Source organism: Coregonus lavaretus (genome assembly GCF_964263955.1).
Source record: "Coregonus lavaretus genome assembly, chromosome: 40".
Lineage (NCBI taxonomy): Eukaryota > Metazoa > Chordata > Actinopteri > Salmoniformes > Salmonidae > Coregonus > Coregonus lavaretus.
This window is the reverse complement of record NC_140027.1, coordinates 5141814-5159327: the sequence shown is the minus strand read 5'-3', so window position 1 is coordinate 5159327 and position 17514 is coordinate 5141814. Positions and strand designations below refer to the sequence as shown.

The 17514-nt window shown below is 43.2% G+C and overlaps 1 protein-coding gene across 1 annotated transcript in view; it reads right to left on the bottom strand.

The window, feature by feature from the left end:
- Positions 1 to 3622: 3622 nt before the first annotated feature.
- LOC311113607 (zinc finger protein Aiolos-like) overlaps positions 3623 to 17514 on the bottom strand; it is a 33569-nt gene continuing 19677 nt past the window's right edge. The window contains exons 2-8 of the mRNA XM_084156864.1: positions 17200 to 17262; positions 16826 to 16984; positions 10778 to 11155; positions 10196 to 10363; positions 8081 to 8197; positions 6750 to 6869; positions 3623 to 4921 (exon numbers count right to left, since the gene is read on the bottom strand). Of these exons, the coding sequence (XP_084012990.1) occupies positions 4257 to 4921; positions 6750 to 6869; positions 8081 to 8197; positions 10196 to 10363; positions 10778 to 11155; positions 16826 to 16984; positions 17200 to 17262 (1670 nt within the window). The 3' untranslated portion in view covers positions 3623 to 4256. The remainder of the gene's footprint in view (positions 4922 to 6749; positions 6870 to 8080; positions 8198 to 10195; positions 10364 to 10777; positions 11156 to 16825; positions 16985 to 17199; positions 17263 to 17514) is intronic.

Here is a 17514-nt window from a genome sequence, read left to right as displayed (position 1 = left end):
TATTTATAATCTTTACCAGGATATGGGTGGTTTCCCATACTGACCAATCACCTGTCTCCACACAACAGACTTCCTCTGTTCTATGGGGTGTCCCTCTAAAACTGCTCCCCCTAAAACTGAATAAACATCCTCTCAGGTTCCACTTTGAAAACATTAGCAAAGTCATAATTCCTCAGATACTACATCCACCTGTGGTAAATTCAATTAATTGGACATGATTTGGAAAGGCACACACCTGTCTATATAAGGTCCCACAGTTGACAGTGCATTTCAGAGCAAAAACCAAGCCATGAGGTCGAAGGAATTGTCCGTAGAGCTCCGGGACAGGATTGTGTCGAGGCACAGATCTGGGGATGGGTACCAAAAAATGTCTGCAGCATTGAAGGTCCCCAAGAACACAGTGGCCTCCATCATTCTTAAATGGAAGAAGTTTCGAACCACCAAGACTCTTCCTAGAACTGGCCGCCCGGCCAAACTGAGCAATCGGGGAGAAGGGACTTGGTCAGGGAGGTGACCAAGAACCCAATGGTCACTTTAACAGAGCTCCCAGAGTTCCTCTGTGGAGATGGGAGAACCTTCCAGAAGGACAACCATCTCTGCAGAACTCCACCAATCAGGCCTTTATTGTAGAGTGGCCAGACAGAAGCCACTCCTCAGTAAAAGGAACATGACAGCCCGCTTGGAGTTTGCCAAAAGGCACCTAAAGACTCTCAGACCATGAGAAACAAGATTGTCTGGTCTGATGAAACCAAGATTGAACTATTTGGCCTGAATGCATTAATTTAATCAATTTTAGAATAAGGCTGTAACGTAACAAAATGTGGAAAATGTCAAGGGGTCTGAATACTTTCTGAATGCACTGTAGACTCGGTACTGGTACCTCGTGTATATAGCCATGTCATCGTTACTCGTTGTGTATTTATTCCTTCTGTTATTCTTTTTTTATGTTTCTATTATTTCTCTTTCTTTCTCTCTGCATTGTTTGGAAGGGCCCGTAAGTTTCACTGTTAGTCTACACCTGTTGTTTATGAGGCATGTGACAAATAACATTTCATTTGAGTTGGCCCTTAGGTTACTGGTGTGACTGACTGATACTCAGGTGTAGATGGACATAAGCAGTTTCGATTGGTTAGGAGAATTTCTTATCTGGATTGGGGTAGGCAAGTTCTCTCCTAAGAGACCTTCTGCCCCTTGGGAATTGCTTACTGTGTGCCAGACTTCTAGTTTCACATTGAGTGGCACTGAAGACTGATACTGTAGCAGGAGAACAGGACTATTTACTGGGTGATGAACCACAGTAGTGACCTGCTTCAGCCACTAGAGAGCGTCTTCTAGTAAAAGGAAAAGCAGAATGACATGTACAGTGGGGGAAAAAAGTATTTAGTCAGCCACCAATTGTGCAAGTTCTCCCACTTAAAAAGATGAGAGATGCCTGTAATTTTCATCATAGGTACACTTCAACTATGACAGACAAATTCAGAAGAAAAAAATCCAGAAAATCACATTGTAGGATTTTTTATGAATTTATTTGCAAATTATGGTGGAAAATAAGTATTTGGTCACCTACAAACAAGCAAGATTTCTGGCTCTCACAGACCTGTAACATCTTCTTTAAGAGGCTCCTCTGTCCTCCACTCGTTACCTGTATTAATGGCACCTGTTTGAACTTGTTATCAGTATAAAAGACAACTGTCCACAACCTCAAACAGTCACACTCCAAACTCCACTATGGCCAAGACCAAAGAGCTGTCAAAGGACACCAGAAACAAAATTGTAGACCTGCACCAGGCTGGGAAGACTGAATCTGCAACAGGTAAGCAGCTTGGTTTGAAGAAATCAACTGTGGGAGCAATTATTAGGAAATGGAAGACATACAAGACCACTGATAATCTCCCTCGATCTGGGGCTCCACGCAAGATCTCACCCCGTGGGGTCAAAATGATCACAAGAACGGTGAGCAAAAATCCCAGAACCACACGGGGGGACCTAGTGAATGACCTGCAGAGAGCTGGGACCAAAGTAACAAAGCCTACCATCAGTAACACACTACGCCGCCAGGGACTCAAATCCTGCAGTGCCAGTACATGTCCAGGCCCGTCTGAAGTTTGCTAGAGTGCATTTGGATGATCCAGAAGAGGATTGGGAGAATGTCATATCGTCAGATGAAACCAAAATATAACTTTTTGGTAAGAACTCAACTCGTTGTGTTTGGTGGACAAAGAATGCTGAGTTGCATCCAAAGAACACCATACCTACTGTGAAGCATGGGGGTGGAAACATCATGCTTTGGGGCTGTTTTTCTCCAAAGGGACCAGGACGACTGATCCGTGTAAAGGAAAGAATGAATGGGGCCATGTATCGTGAGATTTTGAGTGAAAACCTCCTTCCATCAGCAAGGGCATTGAAGATGAACCGTGGCTGGGTCTTTCAGCATGACAATGATCCCAAACACACTGCCCGGGCAACGAAGGAGTGGCTTCGTAAGAAGCATTTCAAGGTCCTGGAGTGGCCTAGCCAGTCTCCAGATCTCAACCCCATAGAAAATCTTTGGAGGGAGTTGAAAGTCTGTGTTGCCCAGTGACAGCCCCAAAACATCACTGCTCTAGAGGAGATCTGCATGGAGGAATGGGCCAAAATACCAGCAACAGTGTGTGAAAACCTTGTGAAGACTTACAGAAAACGTTTGACCTGTGTCATTGCCAACAAAGGGTATATAACAAAGTATTGAGAAACTTTTGTTATTGACCAAATACTTATTTTCCACCATAATTTGCAAATAAATTCATAAAAAATGCTACAATGTGATTTTCTGGATTTTTTTCCCTCATTTTGTCTGTCATAGTTGACGTGTACCTATGATGAAAATTACAGGCATCTCTCATCTTTTTAAGTGGGAGAACTTGCACAATTGGTGGCTGACTAAATACTTTTTTTCCCCACTGTATCAGTGAATCGCCCCAGCATCTGGGTGAGACAACGGATCTCAAAATCCCATGATGAGATTGGAACATTCCCCCAAATCAAATCAAGCATGTTTTTACATTTTGCTCCCACCTGCCATGTCTTTAGCCAACTCTTATATGCAAGCACAGTTCCCCATAAAAGTCACACTGTATGTACATAAAATACAGCCTAAATATTGGTATTAATGAACAATAATCAAGCAGCAATAAATTATAATTGCTACTATCAATCCTACATGCTCTCTATTAATGAATGTCTTTCAGTATACTGTCTACTTGTGCAATAATGTCCCCTCTATGGACAGACTTGCTTCAGCAGAGCCACAGAACATGTCTACAGAGCAGCCCATCACAGCACGTGTTCATAGCACAACATCTCCTTAACTTCTGGGAGAGCTAGATAAAAACTGTAACTTGAAATCCAGGACAGAGAAACAGTTAGACTTTGAGGAGTTGTGAAGAGGGGAGTGTACTGTGAAGTGATGGCTTTCTTTGAAGCTGTGAACTTCTCAAACCACAGCCTAAAACAGACACGTGACCTTTGAGATCATAAGGATAGTTTTTTTTCTATTTGCACATAGACTGTATTAAGAAGCAGTATTTTTTCTGTAATGGCGCTAGCTACTTCTTTCACAAGGTACAGTCCACACATGATCAGAATAGCTTTAATTATCTCTTTTTATTTTCAAACCTCAGTACAGTTAACAGGAAAACAAATGTACATCAGAGTCTGTCAGTCAGCTTACAGTCAACACAAAATGTACTCAGTACTATGTCCTACTACTACTGCTGTACATATAGAGGACATTTGGAAATACTGTAGTATATCACATCCTAAAAGCAGCAGGCATGGCAAAGGTAATGCCAAATATTGACTGCCTATTACCACTTCTATTGAATAAAACGTGGTCCCACATAAAACACATATTTCCATCATTTTAGATGGAAAAATAACTATTGATCAATGATTATCTTTCAGATAATCCTGATTTCTTATACTTTGGACACTTTGTTATTTGTCATAAATAAATGTTTGAGTCGAGGCATGACTATCCTCTATAAAACATTTTAAATGCTACTTTACTGAAATGCTACATTTCTTTGTGTATGTGTATGGTAATACTTGTGCTGATTAAAAACCAAAAGGAAAGTCCCTGAGATACTTTTTGTGTGTATGTAATGTATGTACACAATTAATGTGTGTACGTGTATAAACGTGTATGCATTATTCAGTTTAGGAGTCTGACTACATGTATGGGTGTGTGTGTGTTCACGTGCACATGTGTGTCTACATTACTTCAATTCCAAGCGGTGCTCGCCGCGCGCAATGTGTGAGGAGAACTCATAGCGGTCCCGGCTGCGGTGGCCACACACATTGCACTCCAGTGGGTCACGGAAGCCGTGGCAGCCCATGTGGATGGTGAACATGACGTAGTCCAGAAACCACACCCTGCAGTGAACACAGGGGTACACTGCCCCCGCCCCTGTACCTACCCCAACCCCTACCTCCCCCTCGCCCCTTACCACCCTCAGAGCCTCTAGGGGGGGCATGGGGAGCGCATGGGCATGGGGGTGCGGGAGGCTGTTGTGAGGACTGGGCCCCAGCAGGTGCCCCAGGCTGTAGATGAGAGGCTGGGAGAGCTGGGCCCGATCGGCGTGGAGTGAGTCCAGGCTAGGGTGGCCCTGGCTGGGCCGGGGCAGGTAGGCGAGACCGGTGCTCTGCTGCTGCTCCAGTTTGTGACCATTGGTGAGGGCCAGGGGGCTCATGTCAGCGCGGCTCAGGGGGATGGGGTAGGAGGCCCTGTGGGGGGAGGCAGAGTCAGGGTCCCGGCCTGTGTAGAGGGGCTGGTGGCTGTGGTGGTTCTCGGGTCCTGGGGAGGTGAGGGGAGGGTCCATGACGTCGGAGCGGTGGATCAGCTCCCTGTTGAAACTCAGGTCCAGACAGACGCCGTTGTCCCCTGGATCACCCACACAGGGAGAGACGCCTCAGCACTCACTCACTCAGCACTGTGCAGGTGGGGCCACTAACCCAGAGCCAAAAATATATAAACTGTATATCTCTCTCTATATATACTTATGGCTATATATATATATACATATATCTCTATATAAATGGCTCTGCAGTAACCATTTCACTCTCAGAAAAAAGCGAGAGACGTACAGTGGAGAGGGAGTCACAAGATAGCCACCTGCACTAACTGAAGGAGCTTCAGCAGCAAAAGAGCAAGCTTGGTCACACTTGGAGAAAAAAAGCACATTCTGTACAATTGAAATCTTGATAGCTAGTACAATAGCGAACTAGCAGGCAGCCGCTGACCCTGTAGATAAACGAGTTTCCTACCACAGAACGAACACTGAGAGGGTGTGAGAGGACAGAGAATCTGCGTCCCAAATGGCACCCTATTCCCTATATAGAGCACTACATAGGGAATAGGGTGACATTTGGTGAACTATAGGGAATAGGGTGCCATTTGGGACTCAGTCACAGAGACGAGAAGGAGACGAAGAGGACTCTCCGTCTCCACTGCTACAGCTGCTTCTCCAACCACAAGAGGAGACGGAGGCATCTGCTCACGTTTCGTGCTCTCGCCTGTTTTTCTAACTCTGTGGTCGAACACACTACTTCTCTTTTCCTCCTGTGGTCGTCATATTGCAAGATTTCAGTTCATTTGTCAGGGTGATGGGTGATAGGAGGATCTCTTTAGCCCAGACGCTTGCTGTTGTTTTGCAGCGACTCGAATTCCGAAACTAAACACTTCATGATCAGCGGAGACGCTTAACAAGAATGTGTGACCTGGGTATTGGAAATGGGTACACCGCCCTAGGGTTTGGGAAGTCAACGTGATGACAAATCACTCATTTACTGAAACTGATCGTTTTCAAACACTCAGCAGTAGTAGTGTATTAGTGACAATGAAGCACTACAACTTGGATGTTTATACTCGTCCGTTTGTGTGTGAGAGAGTTCCAGAGTGCAAAATGCACATCTCCCTCGATTGCTTCATGTTAATGGCATTCTCTTCCTATGCGTGGTTAACCATACCCACCTAACATATACATCAGGCACGGAAATTAGGGCAGTGGTCTACCACCCTATGGTGCAGTGCAGCAGATGAGGCTGGCGTTCTGCCCTGAATTCCTGCTTGGCAAGCAAAGCAAGGGGGGACAGGAGAACTGCATAGATAGAGAGACAGATAGACAGAGAGAGAGAGAGAGAGTGAGAGAGAGAGAGAGAGAGCGCGAGAGAGACAGACAGACAGACAGACAGACAGACAGACAGACAGACAGACAGACAGACAGACAGACAGACAGACAGACAGACAGACAGACAGCTTAGACAGACAACGATATGATACACTTTTTCTTAAATCATTAAAACTCACATTTGTTTTAATTAAATGCAACTGACAGTAAACACTAATACAATAATAGCAGCAGTAGCAGCAGCAACAACAACAAGTAGCAAGGGGTCAAATTATGGTAAAAATCATCTGACAGGTGCAGCAATGAAGCCAGTAATCAGAGACCCATTACACAAAGACATACAATGAATCACATTTCTATTGAATTACCAAATGAGCAATTTCGCAAAAGAATAAGCAATCATCAGTCAAGTTACAAAGTAATCATAAAATCAAAATTGCAATTCCTAATTTTGTTTGAATTATTATATCTATAAAAAAAAACACCTGCAGCTTTTACCGCCCATGCCTAGTTAACCCTTCCAAGGTCACAACCTGCAAGACAGTTGAACTGTCAGTGAGGAATGAGTCAGACTGGTCTTACCAGTGAACTTCTGTGGCATGGAGCTCTTGCGTTTGGCCACGTTGCTCGCCAGCCTGTCAAGCAGCAGAGCGCGCTCCGCGCCCATGTGAGTAGTCCTGGACACGTGGGTGTCCTCACCGGCTGAGAGACACACAGAGAGAGAGAGAGAGAGAGACAGAGAGAGAGAGAGAGAGAGAGAGAGAGAGAGAGAGAGAGAGAGAGAGAGAGAGAGAGAGAGAGAGACAGAGAGAGAGAGAGAGAGAGAGAGAGAGAGAGAGAGAGAGAGAGAGAGAGAGAGAGACAGTGAGAGAGAGAGAGAGAGACAGAGAGAGAGAGAGAGAGAGAGAGAGAGAGAGAGAAGAGAGAGAGAGAGACAGGAGAGAGAGAGAGAGAGAGAGAGAGAGAGAGAGACAGAGAGAGAGAGACAGAGAGAGAGAGAGAGAGAGAGAGAGAGAGAGAGAGAGAGAGAGAGAGAGAGAAGAGAGAGAGAGTGAGAGAGAGAGAGAGAGAGAGAGAGAGAGAGAGAGAGAGAGAGAGACAGAGAGAGAGAGAGAGAGAGGTCTCTTAACAGTACAGAGGTACAGTAAGGACACAGTGTGTGCTTTTTGTCCACTGTGCTGCAACTGTCCACTGCCTTGAGCATTTGAGATTGTGAAATTCTTTTTTTATTTTACAGAACTAACAAACAAAATTACTTTAAATGAAACTCACGCTCAGAGGAAACCAAGGAAAAATGTATTGCAGCCAAGATAACAAGCCCTGTGACCTCACTTCCTGGTGTTTGCCTCATCGACTACTGAGGCCTGCAGGAGGAAGACCGCAGGTCGAGGATGTGCTTCCTCACCACACACGCTACCGATCTGCCATACTTAACACATTGACCGAACAAACGACACAGAATTGATTGTGTCGCAACCGTCCTGGCTGTCCACCATGGCAGCCAACAGACTTCAGGGGGTGTGCAGTCAGAACACGACACCTGAGACATTTGTCCTACATCTCTTCTGACTGACTTCCCCTCTGGTGTTCTTACAACACAACGTCTCCCACCGCAACAGCCACAACCTATTTAGCTCTAATGGTGGGTAACTTATGACCATGAACTTAAATGAAGCTACACAACTCTGCAGCCAGCAAATGTGTATGTGTGTATGGGTGTGTGCACAAATGTGTGAGCAGAGTAAGTGAGTGCCTGTGAATGTTGTATGTGTGTGTGTGTGTGTGTGTGTTTGCATGAGTAAAGAGTAAAGTGTGTATGTGTGTATGTCTGAAGTGCGTTTGTGTAAGTGTGTATGTGTTTGTGTGTGTGTGTTGTAACAGAGGGTATGTAGGAGTGTTCCAGGGCCTCTCACCTCTCTCAGCGTTGCCTTTGTTCTGGATGTACACATGGCACCTCTCTCTGTGCTCTTCAAGGGAGCTGCGCTGCTTGTAACTGCGACCGCAGTGGTTGCACTTGTAGGGCTTCTCTACTGTGAGACAAGAGCTTCAGTTAAAACTACAAACTCCCACTTCAAACCATCATACAGTGGCTTGCGAAAGTATTCACCCCCTTTGGCATTTTTCCTATTTTGTTGCCTTACAACCTGGAATTAAAATCGAGTTTGTATCATTTGATTTACATAACATGCATACCACTTTGAAGATGCGAAATGTATTTTTTGTGTGAAACAAACAAGAAATAAGACAAAGAAACAGAAAACTTGAGCGTGCATAACTATTCACCCCCCCCCCCCCCCCCCCAAAGTCAATACTTTGTAGAGCCACCTTTTGCAGCAATTACAGCTGCAAGTCTCTTGGGGTATGTCTCTATAAGCTTGGCATATCTAGCCACTGGGATTTTTGCCCATTCTTCAAGGCAAAACTGCTCCAGCTCCTTCAAGTTGGATGGGTTACGCTGGTGTACAGCAATCTTTAAGTCATTCCACAGATTCTCAATTGGATTGAGGTCTGGTCTTTGACTAGGACATTCCAAGACATTTAAATGTTTCCCCTTAAACCACTTGAGTGTTGCTTTAGCAGTATGCTTAGGGTCATTGTCCTGCTGGAAGGTGAACCTCCGTACCAGTCTCAAATCTCTGGAAGACTGAAATAGGTTTCCCTCAAGAATTTCCCTGTATTTAGCGCCATCCATCATTCCTTCAATTCTGACCAGTTTCCCAGTCCCTGCCGATGAAAAACATCCCCACAGCATGATGCTGCCACCGCCATGCTTCACTGTGGGGATGGTGTTCTCGGGGTGATGAGAGGTGTTGGGTTTGCGCCAGACATAGCGTTTTCCTTGATGGCCAAAAAGCTCAATTTTAGTCTCATCTGACCAGAGTACCTTCTTCCATATGTTTGGGGAGTCTCTCACATGCCTTTTGGCGAACACCATACGTGTTTGCTTATTTTTTTCTTTAAGCAATGACTTTTTTCGTAATGCCCAGCTCTGTGGAGTGTATGGCTTAAAGTGGTCCTATGGACAGATACTCCAATCTCCGCTGTGGAGCTTTGCAGCTTCTTCAGGTTATCTTTGGTCTCTTTGTTGCCTCTCTGATTAATGCCCTCCTTGCCTGGTCCGTGAGTTTTGGTGGGCGGCCCTCTCTTGGCAGGTGTGTTGTGGTGCCAAATTCTTTCCATTTTTTAATAACGGATTAAATGGTGCTCCGTGGGATTTTCAATGTTTCTGATATTTTTTTTATAACCCAACCCTGATCTGTACTTCTCCACAACTTTGTCCCTAACCTGTTTGGAGAGCTCCTTGGTCTTCATGGTGCCGCTTGCTTGGTGGTGCCCCTTGCTTAGTGGTGTTGCAGACTCTGGGGCCTTTCAGAACAGGTGTATATATACTGAGATCATGTGACACTTAGATTGCACACAGGTGGACTTTATTTAACTAATTATGTGACTTCTGAAGGTAATTGGTTGCACCAGATCTTATTTAGGGGCTTCATAGCAAAGGGGGTGAATACATATGCACGCACCACTTTTCCGTTATTTATTTTTTAGAATTCTTTGAAACAAGTTATTTTTTTTATTTCACTTCACCAATTTGGACTATTTGGTGTATGTCCATTACATGAAATCCAAATAAAAGTCAATTTAAATTACAGGTTGTAATGCAACAAAATATGAAAAACGCCAAGGGGGATGAATACTTTTGCAAAGCACTGTACATTTTGCTTACTGAGGCAGTAGTTCAATAATGGGGCAACTACGATCTCTGCAAGAACCTCCTTTTAAATGAACGGCACTGACAGGCCCAACATGAAGTGGTTTATCTAAAACACTGTGTGCCGACTGGTTATAGGTACCTACGTGTGTGTGTGTGTGTGTGTGTGTGTTTGCATGTGTACGCATATATTTTGTACAATAAGTGCGAACAGGTGGAAAACACCTGAGTTTGTGTTATTATATTATGCATGTGTCTGTGCATGTGTGGTTATACATATGTAAACGCAGGTGGCACACAGATGGCGGATAGGTACTTGAGTGAGTGCGCAGGTGTCCACTGAGGGCGTCTCGTCTGCGGCAGGCGTAGCTGCACATGGGACACTTGAAGGGCTTCTCCCCTGAGTGCAGTTTGATGTGGCGAAGCAGGTTTCCCTTCTGGGTGAAGGAGGCACCACACTGGCTGCAGTGGAACGGACGTTCACCTGGATATAGGGCAAAACACAGGGATCCTATGTCATGGAGAAACTCTGTCAACCCTGCCAAGACGTACTGATACAGTGGTTATGTAGCATATAGTTGAGCTACTGTGGTACGTTAACTGGTATTTCTCAGTAGTACTGTAACTGAATATGAGGAACACTTGGTTTGTTCCACACGTCTAATAAAGCAAACCGTTGCGTGAATAGTAATTACTGTGTTATAGCAGATGTTGAAATTGTATGTAATCCGTACTAGGGCAAGTAATGTAGAGTGCATGTCAAGTCAAATGTGTCAATTCAAAGTGTAACGCATGAGTCACTGTATATATTGAAACACTAATCTTTCAATCAAACACCTTGATCTACTAAGTTTATCAAACGAACAATCAGCAGGGTTGGTTTGGCTGTGCTCCTCACCGGTGTGGCTTCGCTTGTGCACGAGCAGCACATTGATGCTGACGCAGGACAGGCCACAGACGTCACAGTTGAGCTTGCCTGCTGCGTGGCTGCGGGGTGCTGCTGCGTACAACGAGGAGTCAGTGTGGGCGTCCTGCAGGCCTGTGCTCTCGTACTTTACATAATCTGCTAGAGACAGGTCCTGTGGTTCGTTGAGGGTTTCTCCTTCTTCCTCCCCTTCCCCCTCCTCTTCTCCTTCGTCTTCCTCGTCCCTTTCCTTCTCCTCGTCTTCCTCTTCTTCATCAAGTTCATTGTCTCGTTCACCTTCTTCTTCACTCTTGGGGTACTGATCGTCATTGTCGTCATATTCTTCCCTCTCAGTTTTCACAGGAACCCGATCTAGGAAGGAGGGAGAGAAAGACAGGGTTAAATATATTTCCCTCCTTGGTTATTTGACTTCATGAGCACCTGGAGGTAATTGAATGAAACTAGTTATGACTGGTCTATGGTGGTAAAACAACATTTAAAAATATATATTTTTGCTTTTTGACTATTCTTATTTCAGCTGACCGGTTTCATAAACAGACTGACTAACTTTAAAGGAGAAATCAGCAGTTGCTACATCCATTTTTGGACTTATAAATTAATTATATGTACCCATTGGTTCTTGAAGAATATAACTTATAAATGCCTCATGAGCTTAGTTCAACTGTCGTAACCCATCAGAACCCAAAATAGAAGCTTGTTTTACTCCAATATTTGTAAACAAAGAAAATGTAAACAAACACTATGTAGCCTCAAAACATGGTCAAAACTATAATGTTGATATCATGGATGGTCAATCCTTGCATCCTTAGCTCTGTCTATGAATTTGAGAGTGATTACATTTCTCCAGCCCCATCCCTCAGCTTTTAACCGAACCAGGGGTGGTGAGGCCGCTTTGTTAATGTTTCAACTGCTGATTGCCACTTTAAGCCCGAAAGTTATTATTTTGTCCACTGCCAGTGTTAGAAGAGAAAAATGTTGGTCTATGTTTGAAAACATATACAGTGAGGGAAAAAAGTATTTGATCCCCTGCTGATTTTGTACGTTTGCCCACTGACAAAGAAATGATCAGTCTATAATTTTAATGGTAGGTTTATTTGAACAGTGAGAGACAGAATAACAACAAAAAAATCCAGAAAAACACATGTCAAAAATGTTATAAATTGATTTGCATTTTAATGAGGGAAATAAGTATTTGACCCCCTCTCAATCAGTAAGATTTCTGGCTCCCAGGTGTCTTTTATACAGGTAACGAGCTGAGATTAGGAGCACACTCTTAAAGGGAGTGCTCCTAATCTCAGTTTGTTACTTGTATAAAAGACACCTGTCCACAGAAGCAATCAATCAATCAGATTCCAAACTCTCCACCATGGTCAAGACCAAAGAGCTCTCCAAGGATGTCAGGGACAAGATTGTAGACCTACACAAGGCTGGAATGGGCTACAAGACCATCACCAAGCAGCTTGGTGAGAAGGTGACAACAGTTGGTGCGATTATTCGCAAATGGAAGAAACACAAAAGAACTGTCAATCTCCCTCTGCCTGGGGCTCCATGCAAGATCTCACCTCGTGGAGTTGCAATGATCATGAGAACGGTGAGGAATCAGCCCAGAACTACACGGGAGGATCTTGTCAATGATCTCAAGGCAGCTGGGACCATAGTCACCAAGAAAACTATTGGTAACACATTACGCCGTGAAGGACTGAAATCCTGCAGCGCCCGCAAGGTTCCCATTGCTCAAGAAAGCACATATACATGCCTGTCTGAAGTTTGCCAATGAACATCTGAATGATTCAGAGGAGAGCTGGGTGAAAGTGTTGTGGTCAGATGAGACCAAAATGGAGCTCTTTGGCATCAACTCAACTCGCCGTGTTTGGAGGAGGAGGAATGCTGCGTATGACCCCAAGAACACCATCCTCACCGTCAAACATGGAGGTGGAAACATTATGCTTTGGGGGTGTGTTTCTGCAAAGGACAAGGACAACTTCACCACATCAAAGGGACGATGGACGGGGCCATGTACCGCAAATTTTGGGTGAGAACCTCCTTCCCTCAGCCAGGGCATTGAAAATGGGTCGTGGATGGGTATTCCAGTATGACAATGACCCAAAACACACGGCCAAGGCAACAAAGGAGTGGCTCAAGAAGGAGCACATTAAGGTCCTGGAGTGGCCTAGCCAGTCTCCAGACCTTAATCCCATAGTAAATCTGTGGAGGGAGCTGAAGGTTCGAGTTGCCAAATGTCAGCCTCGAAACCTTAATGACTTGGAGAAGATCTGCAAAGAGGAGTGGGACAGAATCCCTCCTGAGATGTGTGCAAACCTGGTGGCCAACTACAAGAAACGTCTGACTTCTGTGATTGCCAACAAGGGTTTTGCCACCAAGTACTAAGTCATGTTTTGCAGAGGGGTCAAATACTTATTTCCCTCATTAAAATGCAAATCAATTTATAACATTTTTGACATGTGTTTTTCTGGATTTTTTTGTTGTTATTCTGTCTCTCACTGTTCAAATAAACCTACAATTAAAATTATAGACTGATCATGTCTTTGTCAGTGGGCAAACGTACAAAATCAGCAGGGGATCAAATACTTTTTTCCCTCACTGTATAAGGATTCTACATGCAGTTTTCTACAAATACGGACATAAAAAAGCTTCCCAGCTAGCACATACATTCTGAGAACCATATGCTTCTTAGAGCTTGGTGAGAGCGTGGTTGTCCTATGGTTATTTTGCATACAACCTTCCCACAACTTTCTGGGAATGGTGCAGGATAGTTGCTTGGCTTTGGAAAATTCTCAGCACATTTAAGGAACTTGACAAAAAAAACATTATTTTCTTGGTATTTCATTACTTTATAATGTGTCCTAAAAGTTCAAACATGGTTACTTTTTATTTAAATGTTGGTAATGTTCTAGGAATGTTCTCCAAATGGTTTGACATTGGGAATGTTCTCAAATTGTTGCGAGAATGTTAAGAAACTTAAGAAACAACTTTCTTCTGTGGTAATTTCAGTACTTCAATATAACGTTTCCTACAGGTTTCCTCATGGTTCCATTTAAAGTAATGTTCTCAAATTGTTCAGAGAACGTTATGAAAACTTTACATAAAAACCACAAGAACATTCTAAGAATGTTATTTAAAAACATACATTCCGTTTTCAGGACGTGAAGAAAACGTCCCATAAAAACCACAAGAAAACTTTTGTAACGTTCAGAGATTAAAAAAGATTTACATTCCATCCTCAGCATCAACAAAACTCTCTCTATCCTCTATCTTGTTAAGTGTGTTCAGGTGTGTTGGCCGTGCCCACTAATTGGCCACACCTGATCTTAATGAGTGCTTGTTTTCTTTTAAATGGGGTCTGTTTGAATAAACTAAAATAAACAGCTTTGTATGCTTAAAAAGAAAACATGGCATGCTAGCTCCATCCTGGTGGCGCAGTGGACTAATTCTATTGATAAAGAACAGAAGATTATAGGTTTGAATCTCACTCATGGCGTGTCACAATAAAAAAGAAATGTGTTTGCAAGATTAATGCTTAAGGAAATTAATTTTCATGTGTCCTATCTGTGCTTGGATTTCAAAAAAGTTAACCCACAATAAGCTAGCAGTGTTATTAAGTCTTATTGAAACATTAAGTGAAAGCTTTAAGGAAGTTATTAAAAAACCTTCAAATAACCGATCATTTCCATTCTCAGAGCTTTAATAAAACCTCCCAGGAAAACTTTCAAGGAACCAGAGTAAAACATTCTCATAACCTCCTTTCAACTTAAAAATAAATGTTCTCAGAACGTTTAAAAAACGTTCAGTTTCACCGGTGAGGAAGCATATGGCTTAATTCCCACAACCAATGTGAAACCAAAAATATAAATTCCTACAACTTCCCAAGGCACCAAATGTGCTAGCTGGGTTAGCAGAGCTCCACGGGGCCATGCATCAGACAGAAACGTCTACAAGGCTCTGTGATAAATGCCACATCTCCAATTCTTCATTTGTATTTATGGTTAGAATATTTTAATATATTGACACTAGCACGTCTAATTTAGGCCAAGGCAGAGTTTCAGAGAAAGATTTAGGAGATGTGCTTCGGAGAGAACAGCAAGGCATTTCCTTTCAATGCTCAGAAACCATAACCAGGGCAGGACAAGGTGGCATAGAGAAACCTCTCAGTCAACGTTGAAGGAAAGAAAAGAAAACAACAACCATGCTTCATCTTTTTCTGAACATATAGATTGAGAGCATAGCCTCCCCAAAAGTGTAGCATAGCCTTTCAAGTTAGAAGTGTATACCCCAAACCATGCAAGTGTGCACCCCAAGTCCTAAAAGTGCATAACTCAAACCCAGCAAATGTACACCAATATATGGCTGGGCAATATATTGTGAATACCCATATACAGGTATGGATCCACATTCCGGTATGGATTTTTACAATACCGTCTTTAAAGGTATTTTTATACAGTGCTAAATAATGTAAAAGTTCAACAAATTGGACTACTTCACTGTCAGTTTTGTCCTAGTTTGATTGCGAATAAAACCATCAGAATTTGTTGCCATTCTAGGGTCATGCACTACTCCTAAAACTTGTATTATTCAGAAACATAAAATACCATAAAATACCGCCATACCGTCAAAAATGAGAATAATATTGTGAAATGATATTTTGGCCATATCGCCCAGCCCCACACCAATAAGCCCAGCAAGAGTAGGCCTACATCCCAAGCATTGCAAGTTTAAGACCCAAACCCTGCAAGGGTATACCCCAAACCCTGCAAGTGTATACCCCAAACCCTGCAAGTGTATACCCCAAACCCTGCAAGTGTATACCCCAAACCCTGCAAGTGTATACCCCAAACCCTGCAAGTGTGCACCTCATACCCTACAAGTAAATCTCAAGCCCTGCAGTGTATAGGCTATGCCCCAAGTCCTACAGTCTGTATATCCTACACCTGCAACTGTGTACACCTCAAGTCCTGGGCTCTGGCCTGCAACGCCTGTCCCTGCTGAGTGTCAACCAACCCTTGTCGAGACTTTAGTTATATTCCATCCAGAAACCACACTGTGGTCTCAGCAGTGGCTGATGTGCTGAAAAGCGGCGCTTGGTTGTCATGCAAAGTGCTCAGAGGTGCGATGGAAACTTTGCACAGAGAGAGGCCCCATATAGAGTCCAGGGCCTGAGAGCAGTGAACCGCGGGGCGTGCTTCAGTAGAAAAGCAGAGATACAGGGTTACACCCCGACCGTGTAGCTGTGGCAAAATACTAAAATAAGGAAGAGCATGGCCTCCAATAGTAGCTCCAGTAGCCTGTATCTTACAGCACATCGGTAACACTTTATTTAAGGGTCCATAATAAACCATTTACAAGGCATTTAAAAACAGTTTGCTCACCATTTAAAAAAAATCATTACTCCCACATCTGTAAATGTTAGTAAGTTAGTTATTCACACACACACACACACACACACACACATATATATATATATGTCCTTAAACATCCTGTGTTGTGTGCCTATTCTTTTACCAGGTACTGCAGGAATGTCTACCAATGGCATGCCCATCTTTTTGTGAGAAATGACACTGGTCACTCAAAACATTTATAAAGTACACATAAAGTACAAATAGCGCTCACTTAAGATTAGGGACTGTAAAAAAAAACGTATGTATACTTAGAATTACTAATGATTAATAAATGGTTTATAAATGTGGAAGCAATGATTAATAAATGCCTTATAAATGGTTTTATTACGAACCCTTAAAAATAAAGTGTTACCAGCAACTCCTCTAACTCAGGCTGTACAATGGAGTCAATGACTGGTTAACACTTTGAATGTGTCCCAGAGAGTATCTGGGCGTCTGACCCCCTTTGTTCGCAGCCTCTGTTACGCCCAAGGGCTTGTTGCATATCATCCCATAGGTCGGTTGCGTATTGAACGCAAGTGGGTCAAACTAGTCAATACAGCATGGTTTTGGGACAATGTTCTCATGAACAATTTAGGACACGTCTCATACAACGTGTGTTTCGTACCTGTCATTCCTTCGTTTCCTGTGGGTTCCGAGCACTCCATTCCACTCTCTGAGTTCTTCTCTGGGGCCTCCTCTTCCTCTCCCTGTGTCTGCCCTGCCTCTTCTCCTCCCTCCTCCTCCTCTGCCCGTGGCCTCTCATCTGTCACAGCGCTGCTAACGTCTGTGAAGAGACCATCACCATCTTAGTCTTTAATACAGAGCCTAACACACATCTCAAACCGTATACTTTTTTTGGCCACCATTTTTCTTTTGTAAGTCAACTTATGACCATTGCACTATGTACAACATCTTTTTTGCAACAAGAAAGATTATTAGCCTACGGTATGGAATGTAAGTCTTATAGTGAAAGTTCTAAGTTGAAAAAAGCTGTCATACCCATCGTTTCATCTTGTGATGACTTGAGCTCTTGTTTTTCCTCTGTGTTCATCTTCAATGATTCTATGTGGAAATAAAACACAAAAGAGGCAGTGCGTCAATCAACCCATTACTGCAAAAGTTAACATTTACCTCAGAAAGTTCTAAATCAGTTCTAAATCAGTTATTATATGTGAAATAATAATAATTTAATTTAGCATATTCCCATGGAATTAGTAACTTTTCATGCAAGACTACTTGAACAGCAATATACTTTCACAAGCCATTAAGTAGGGCATACTCAATGCAATATGTACATCAATTCAAACATTTAAG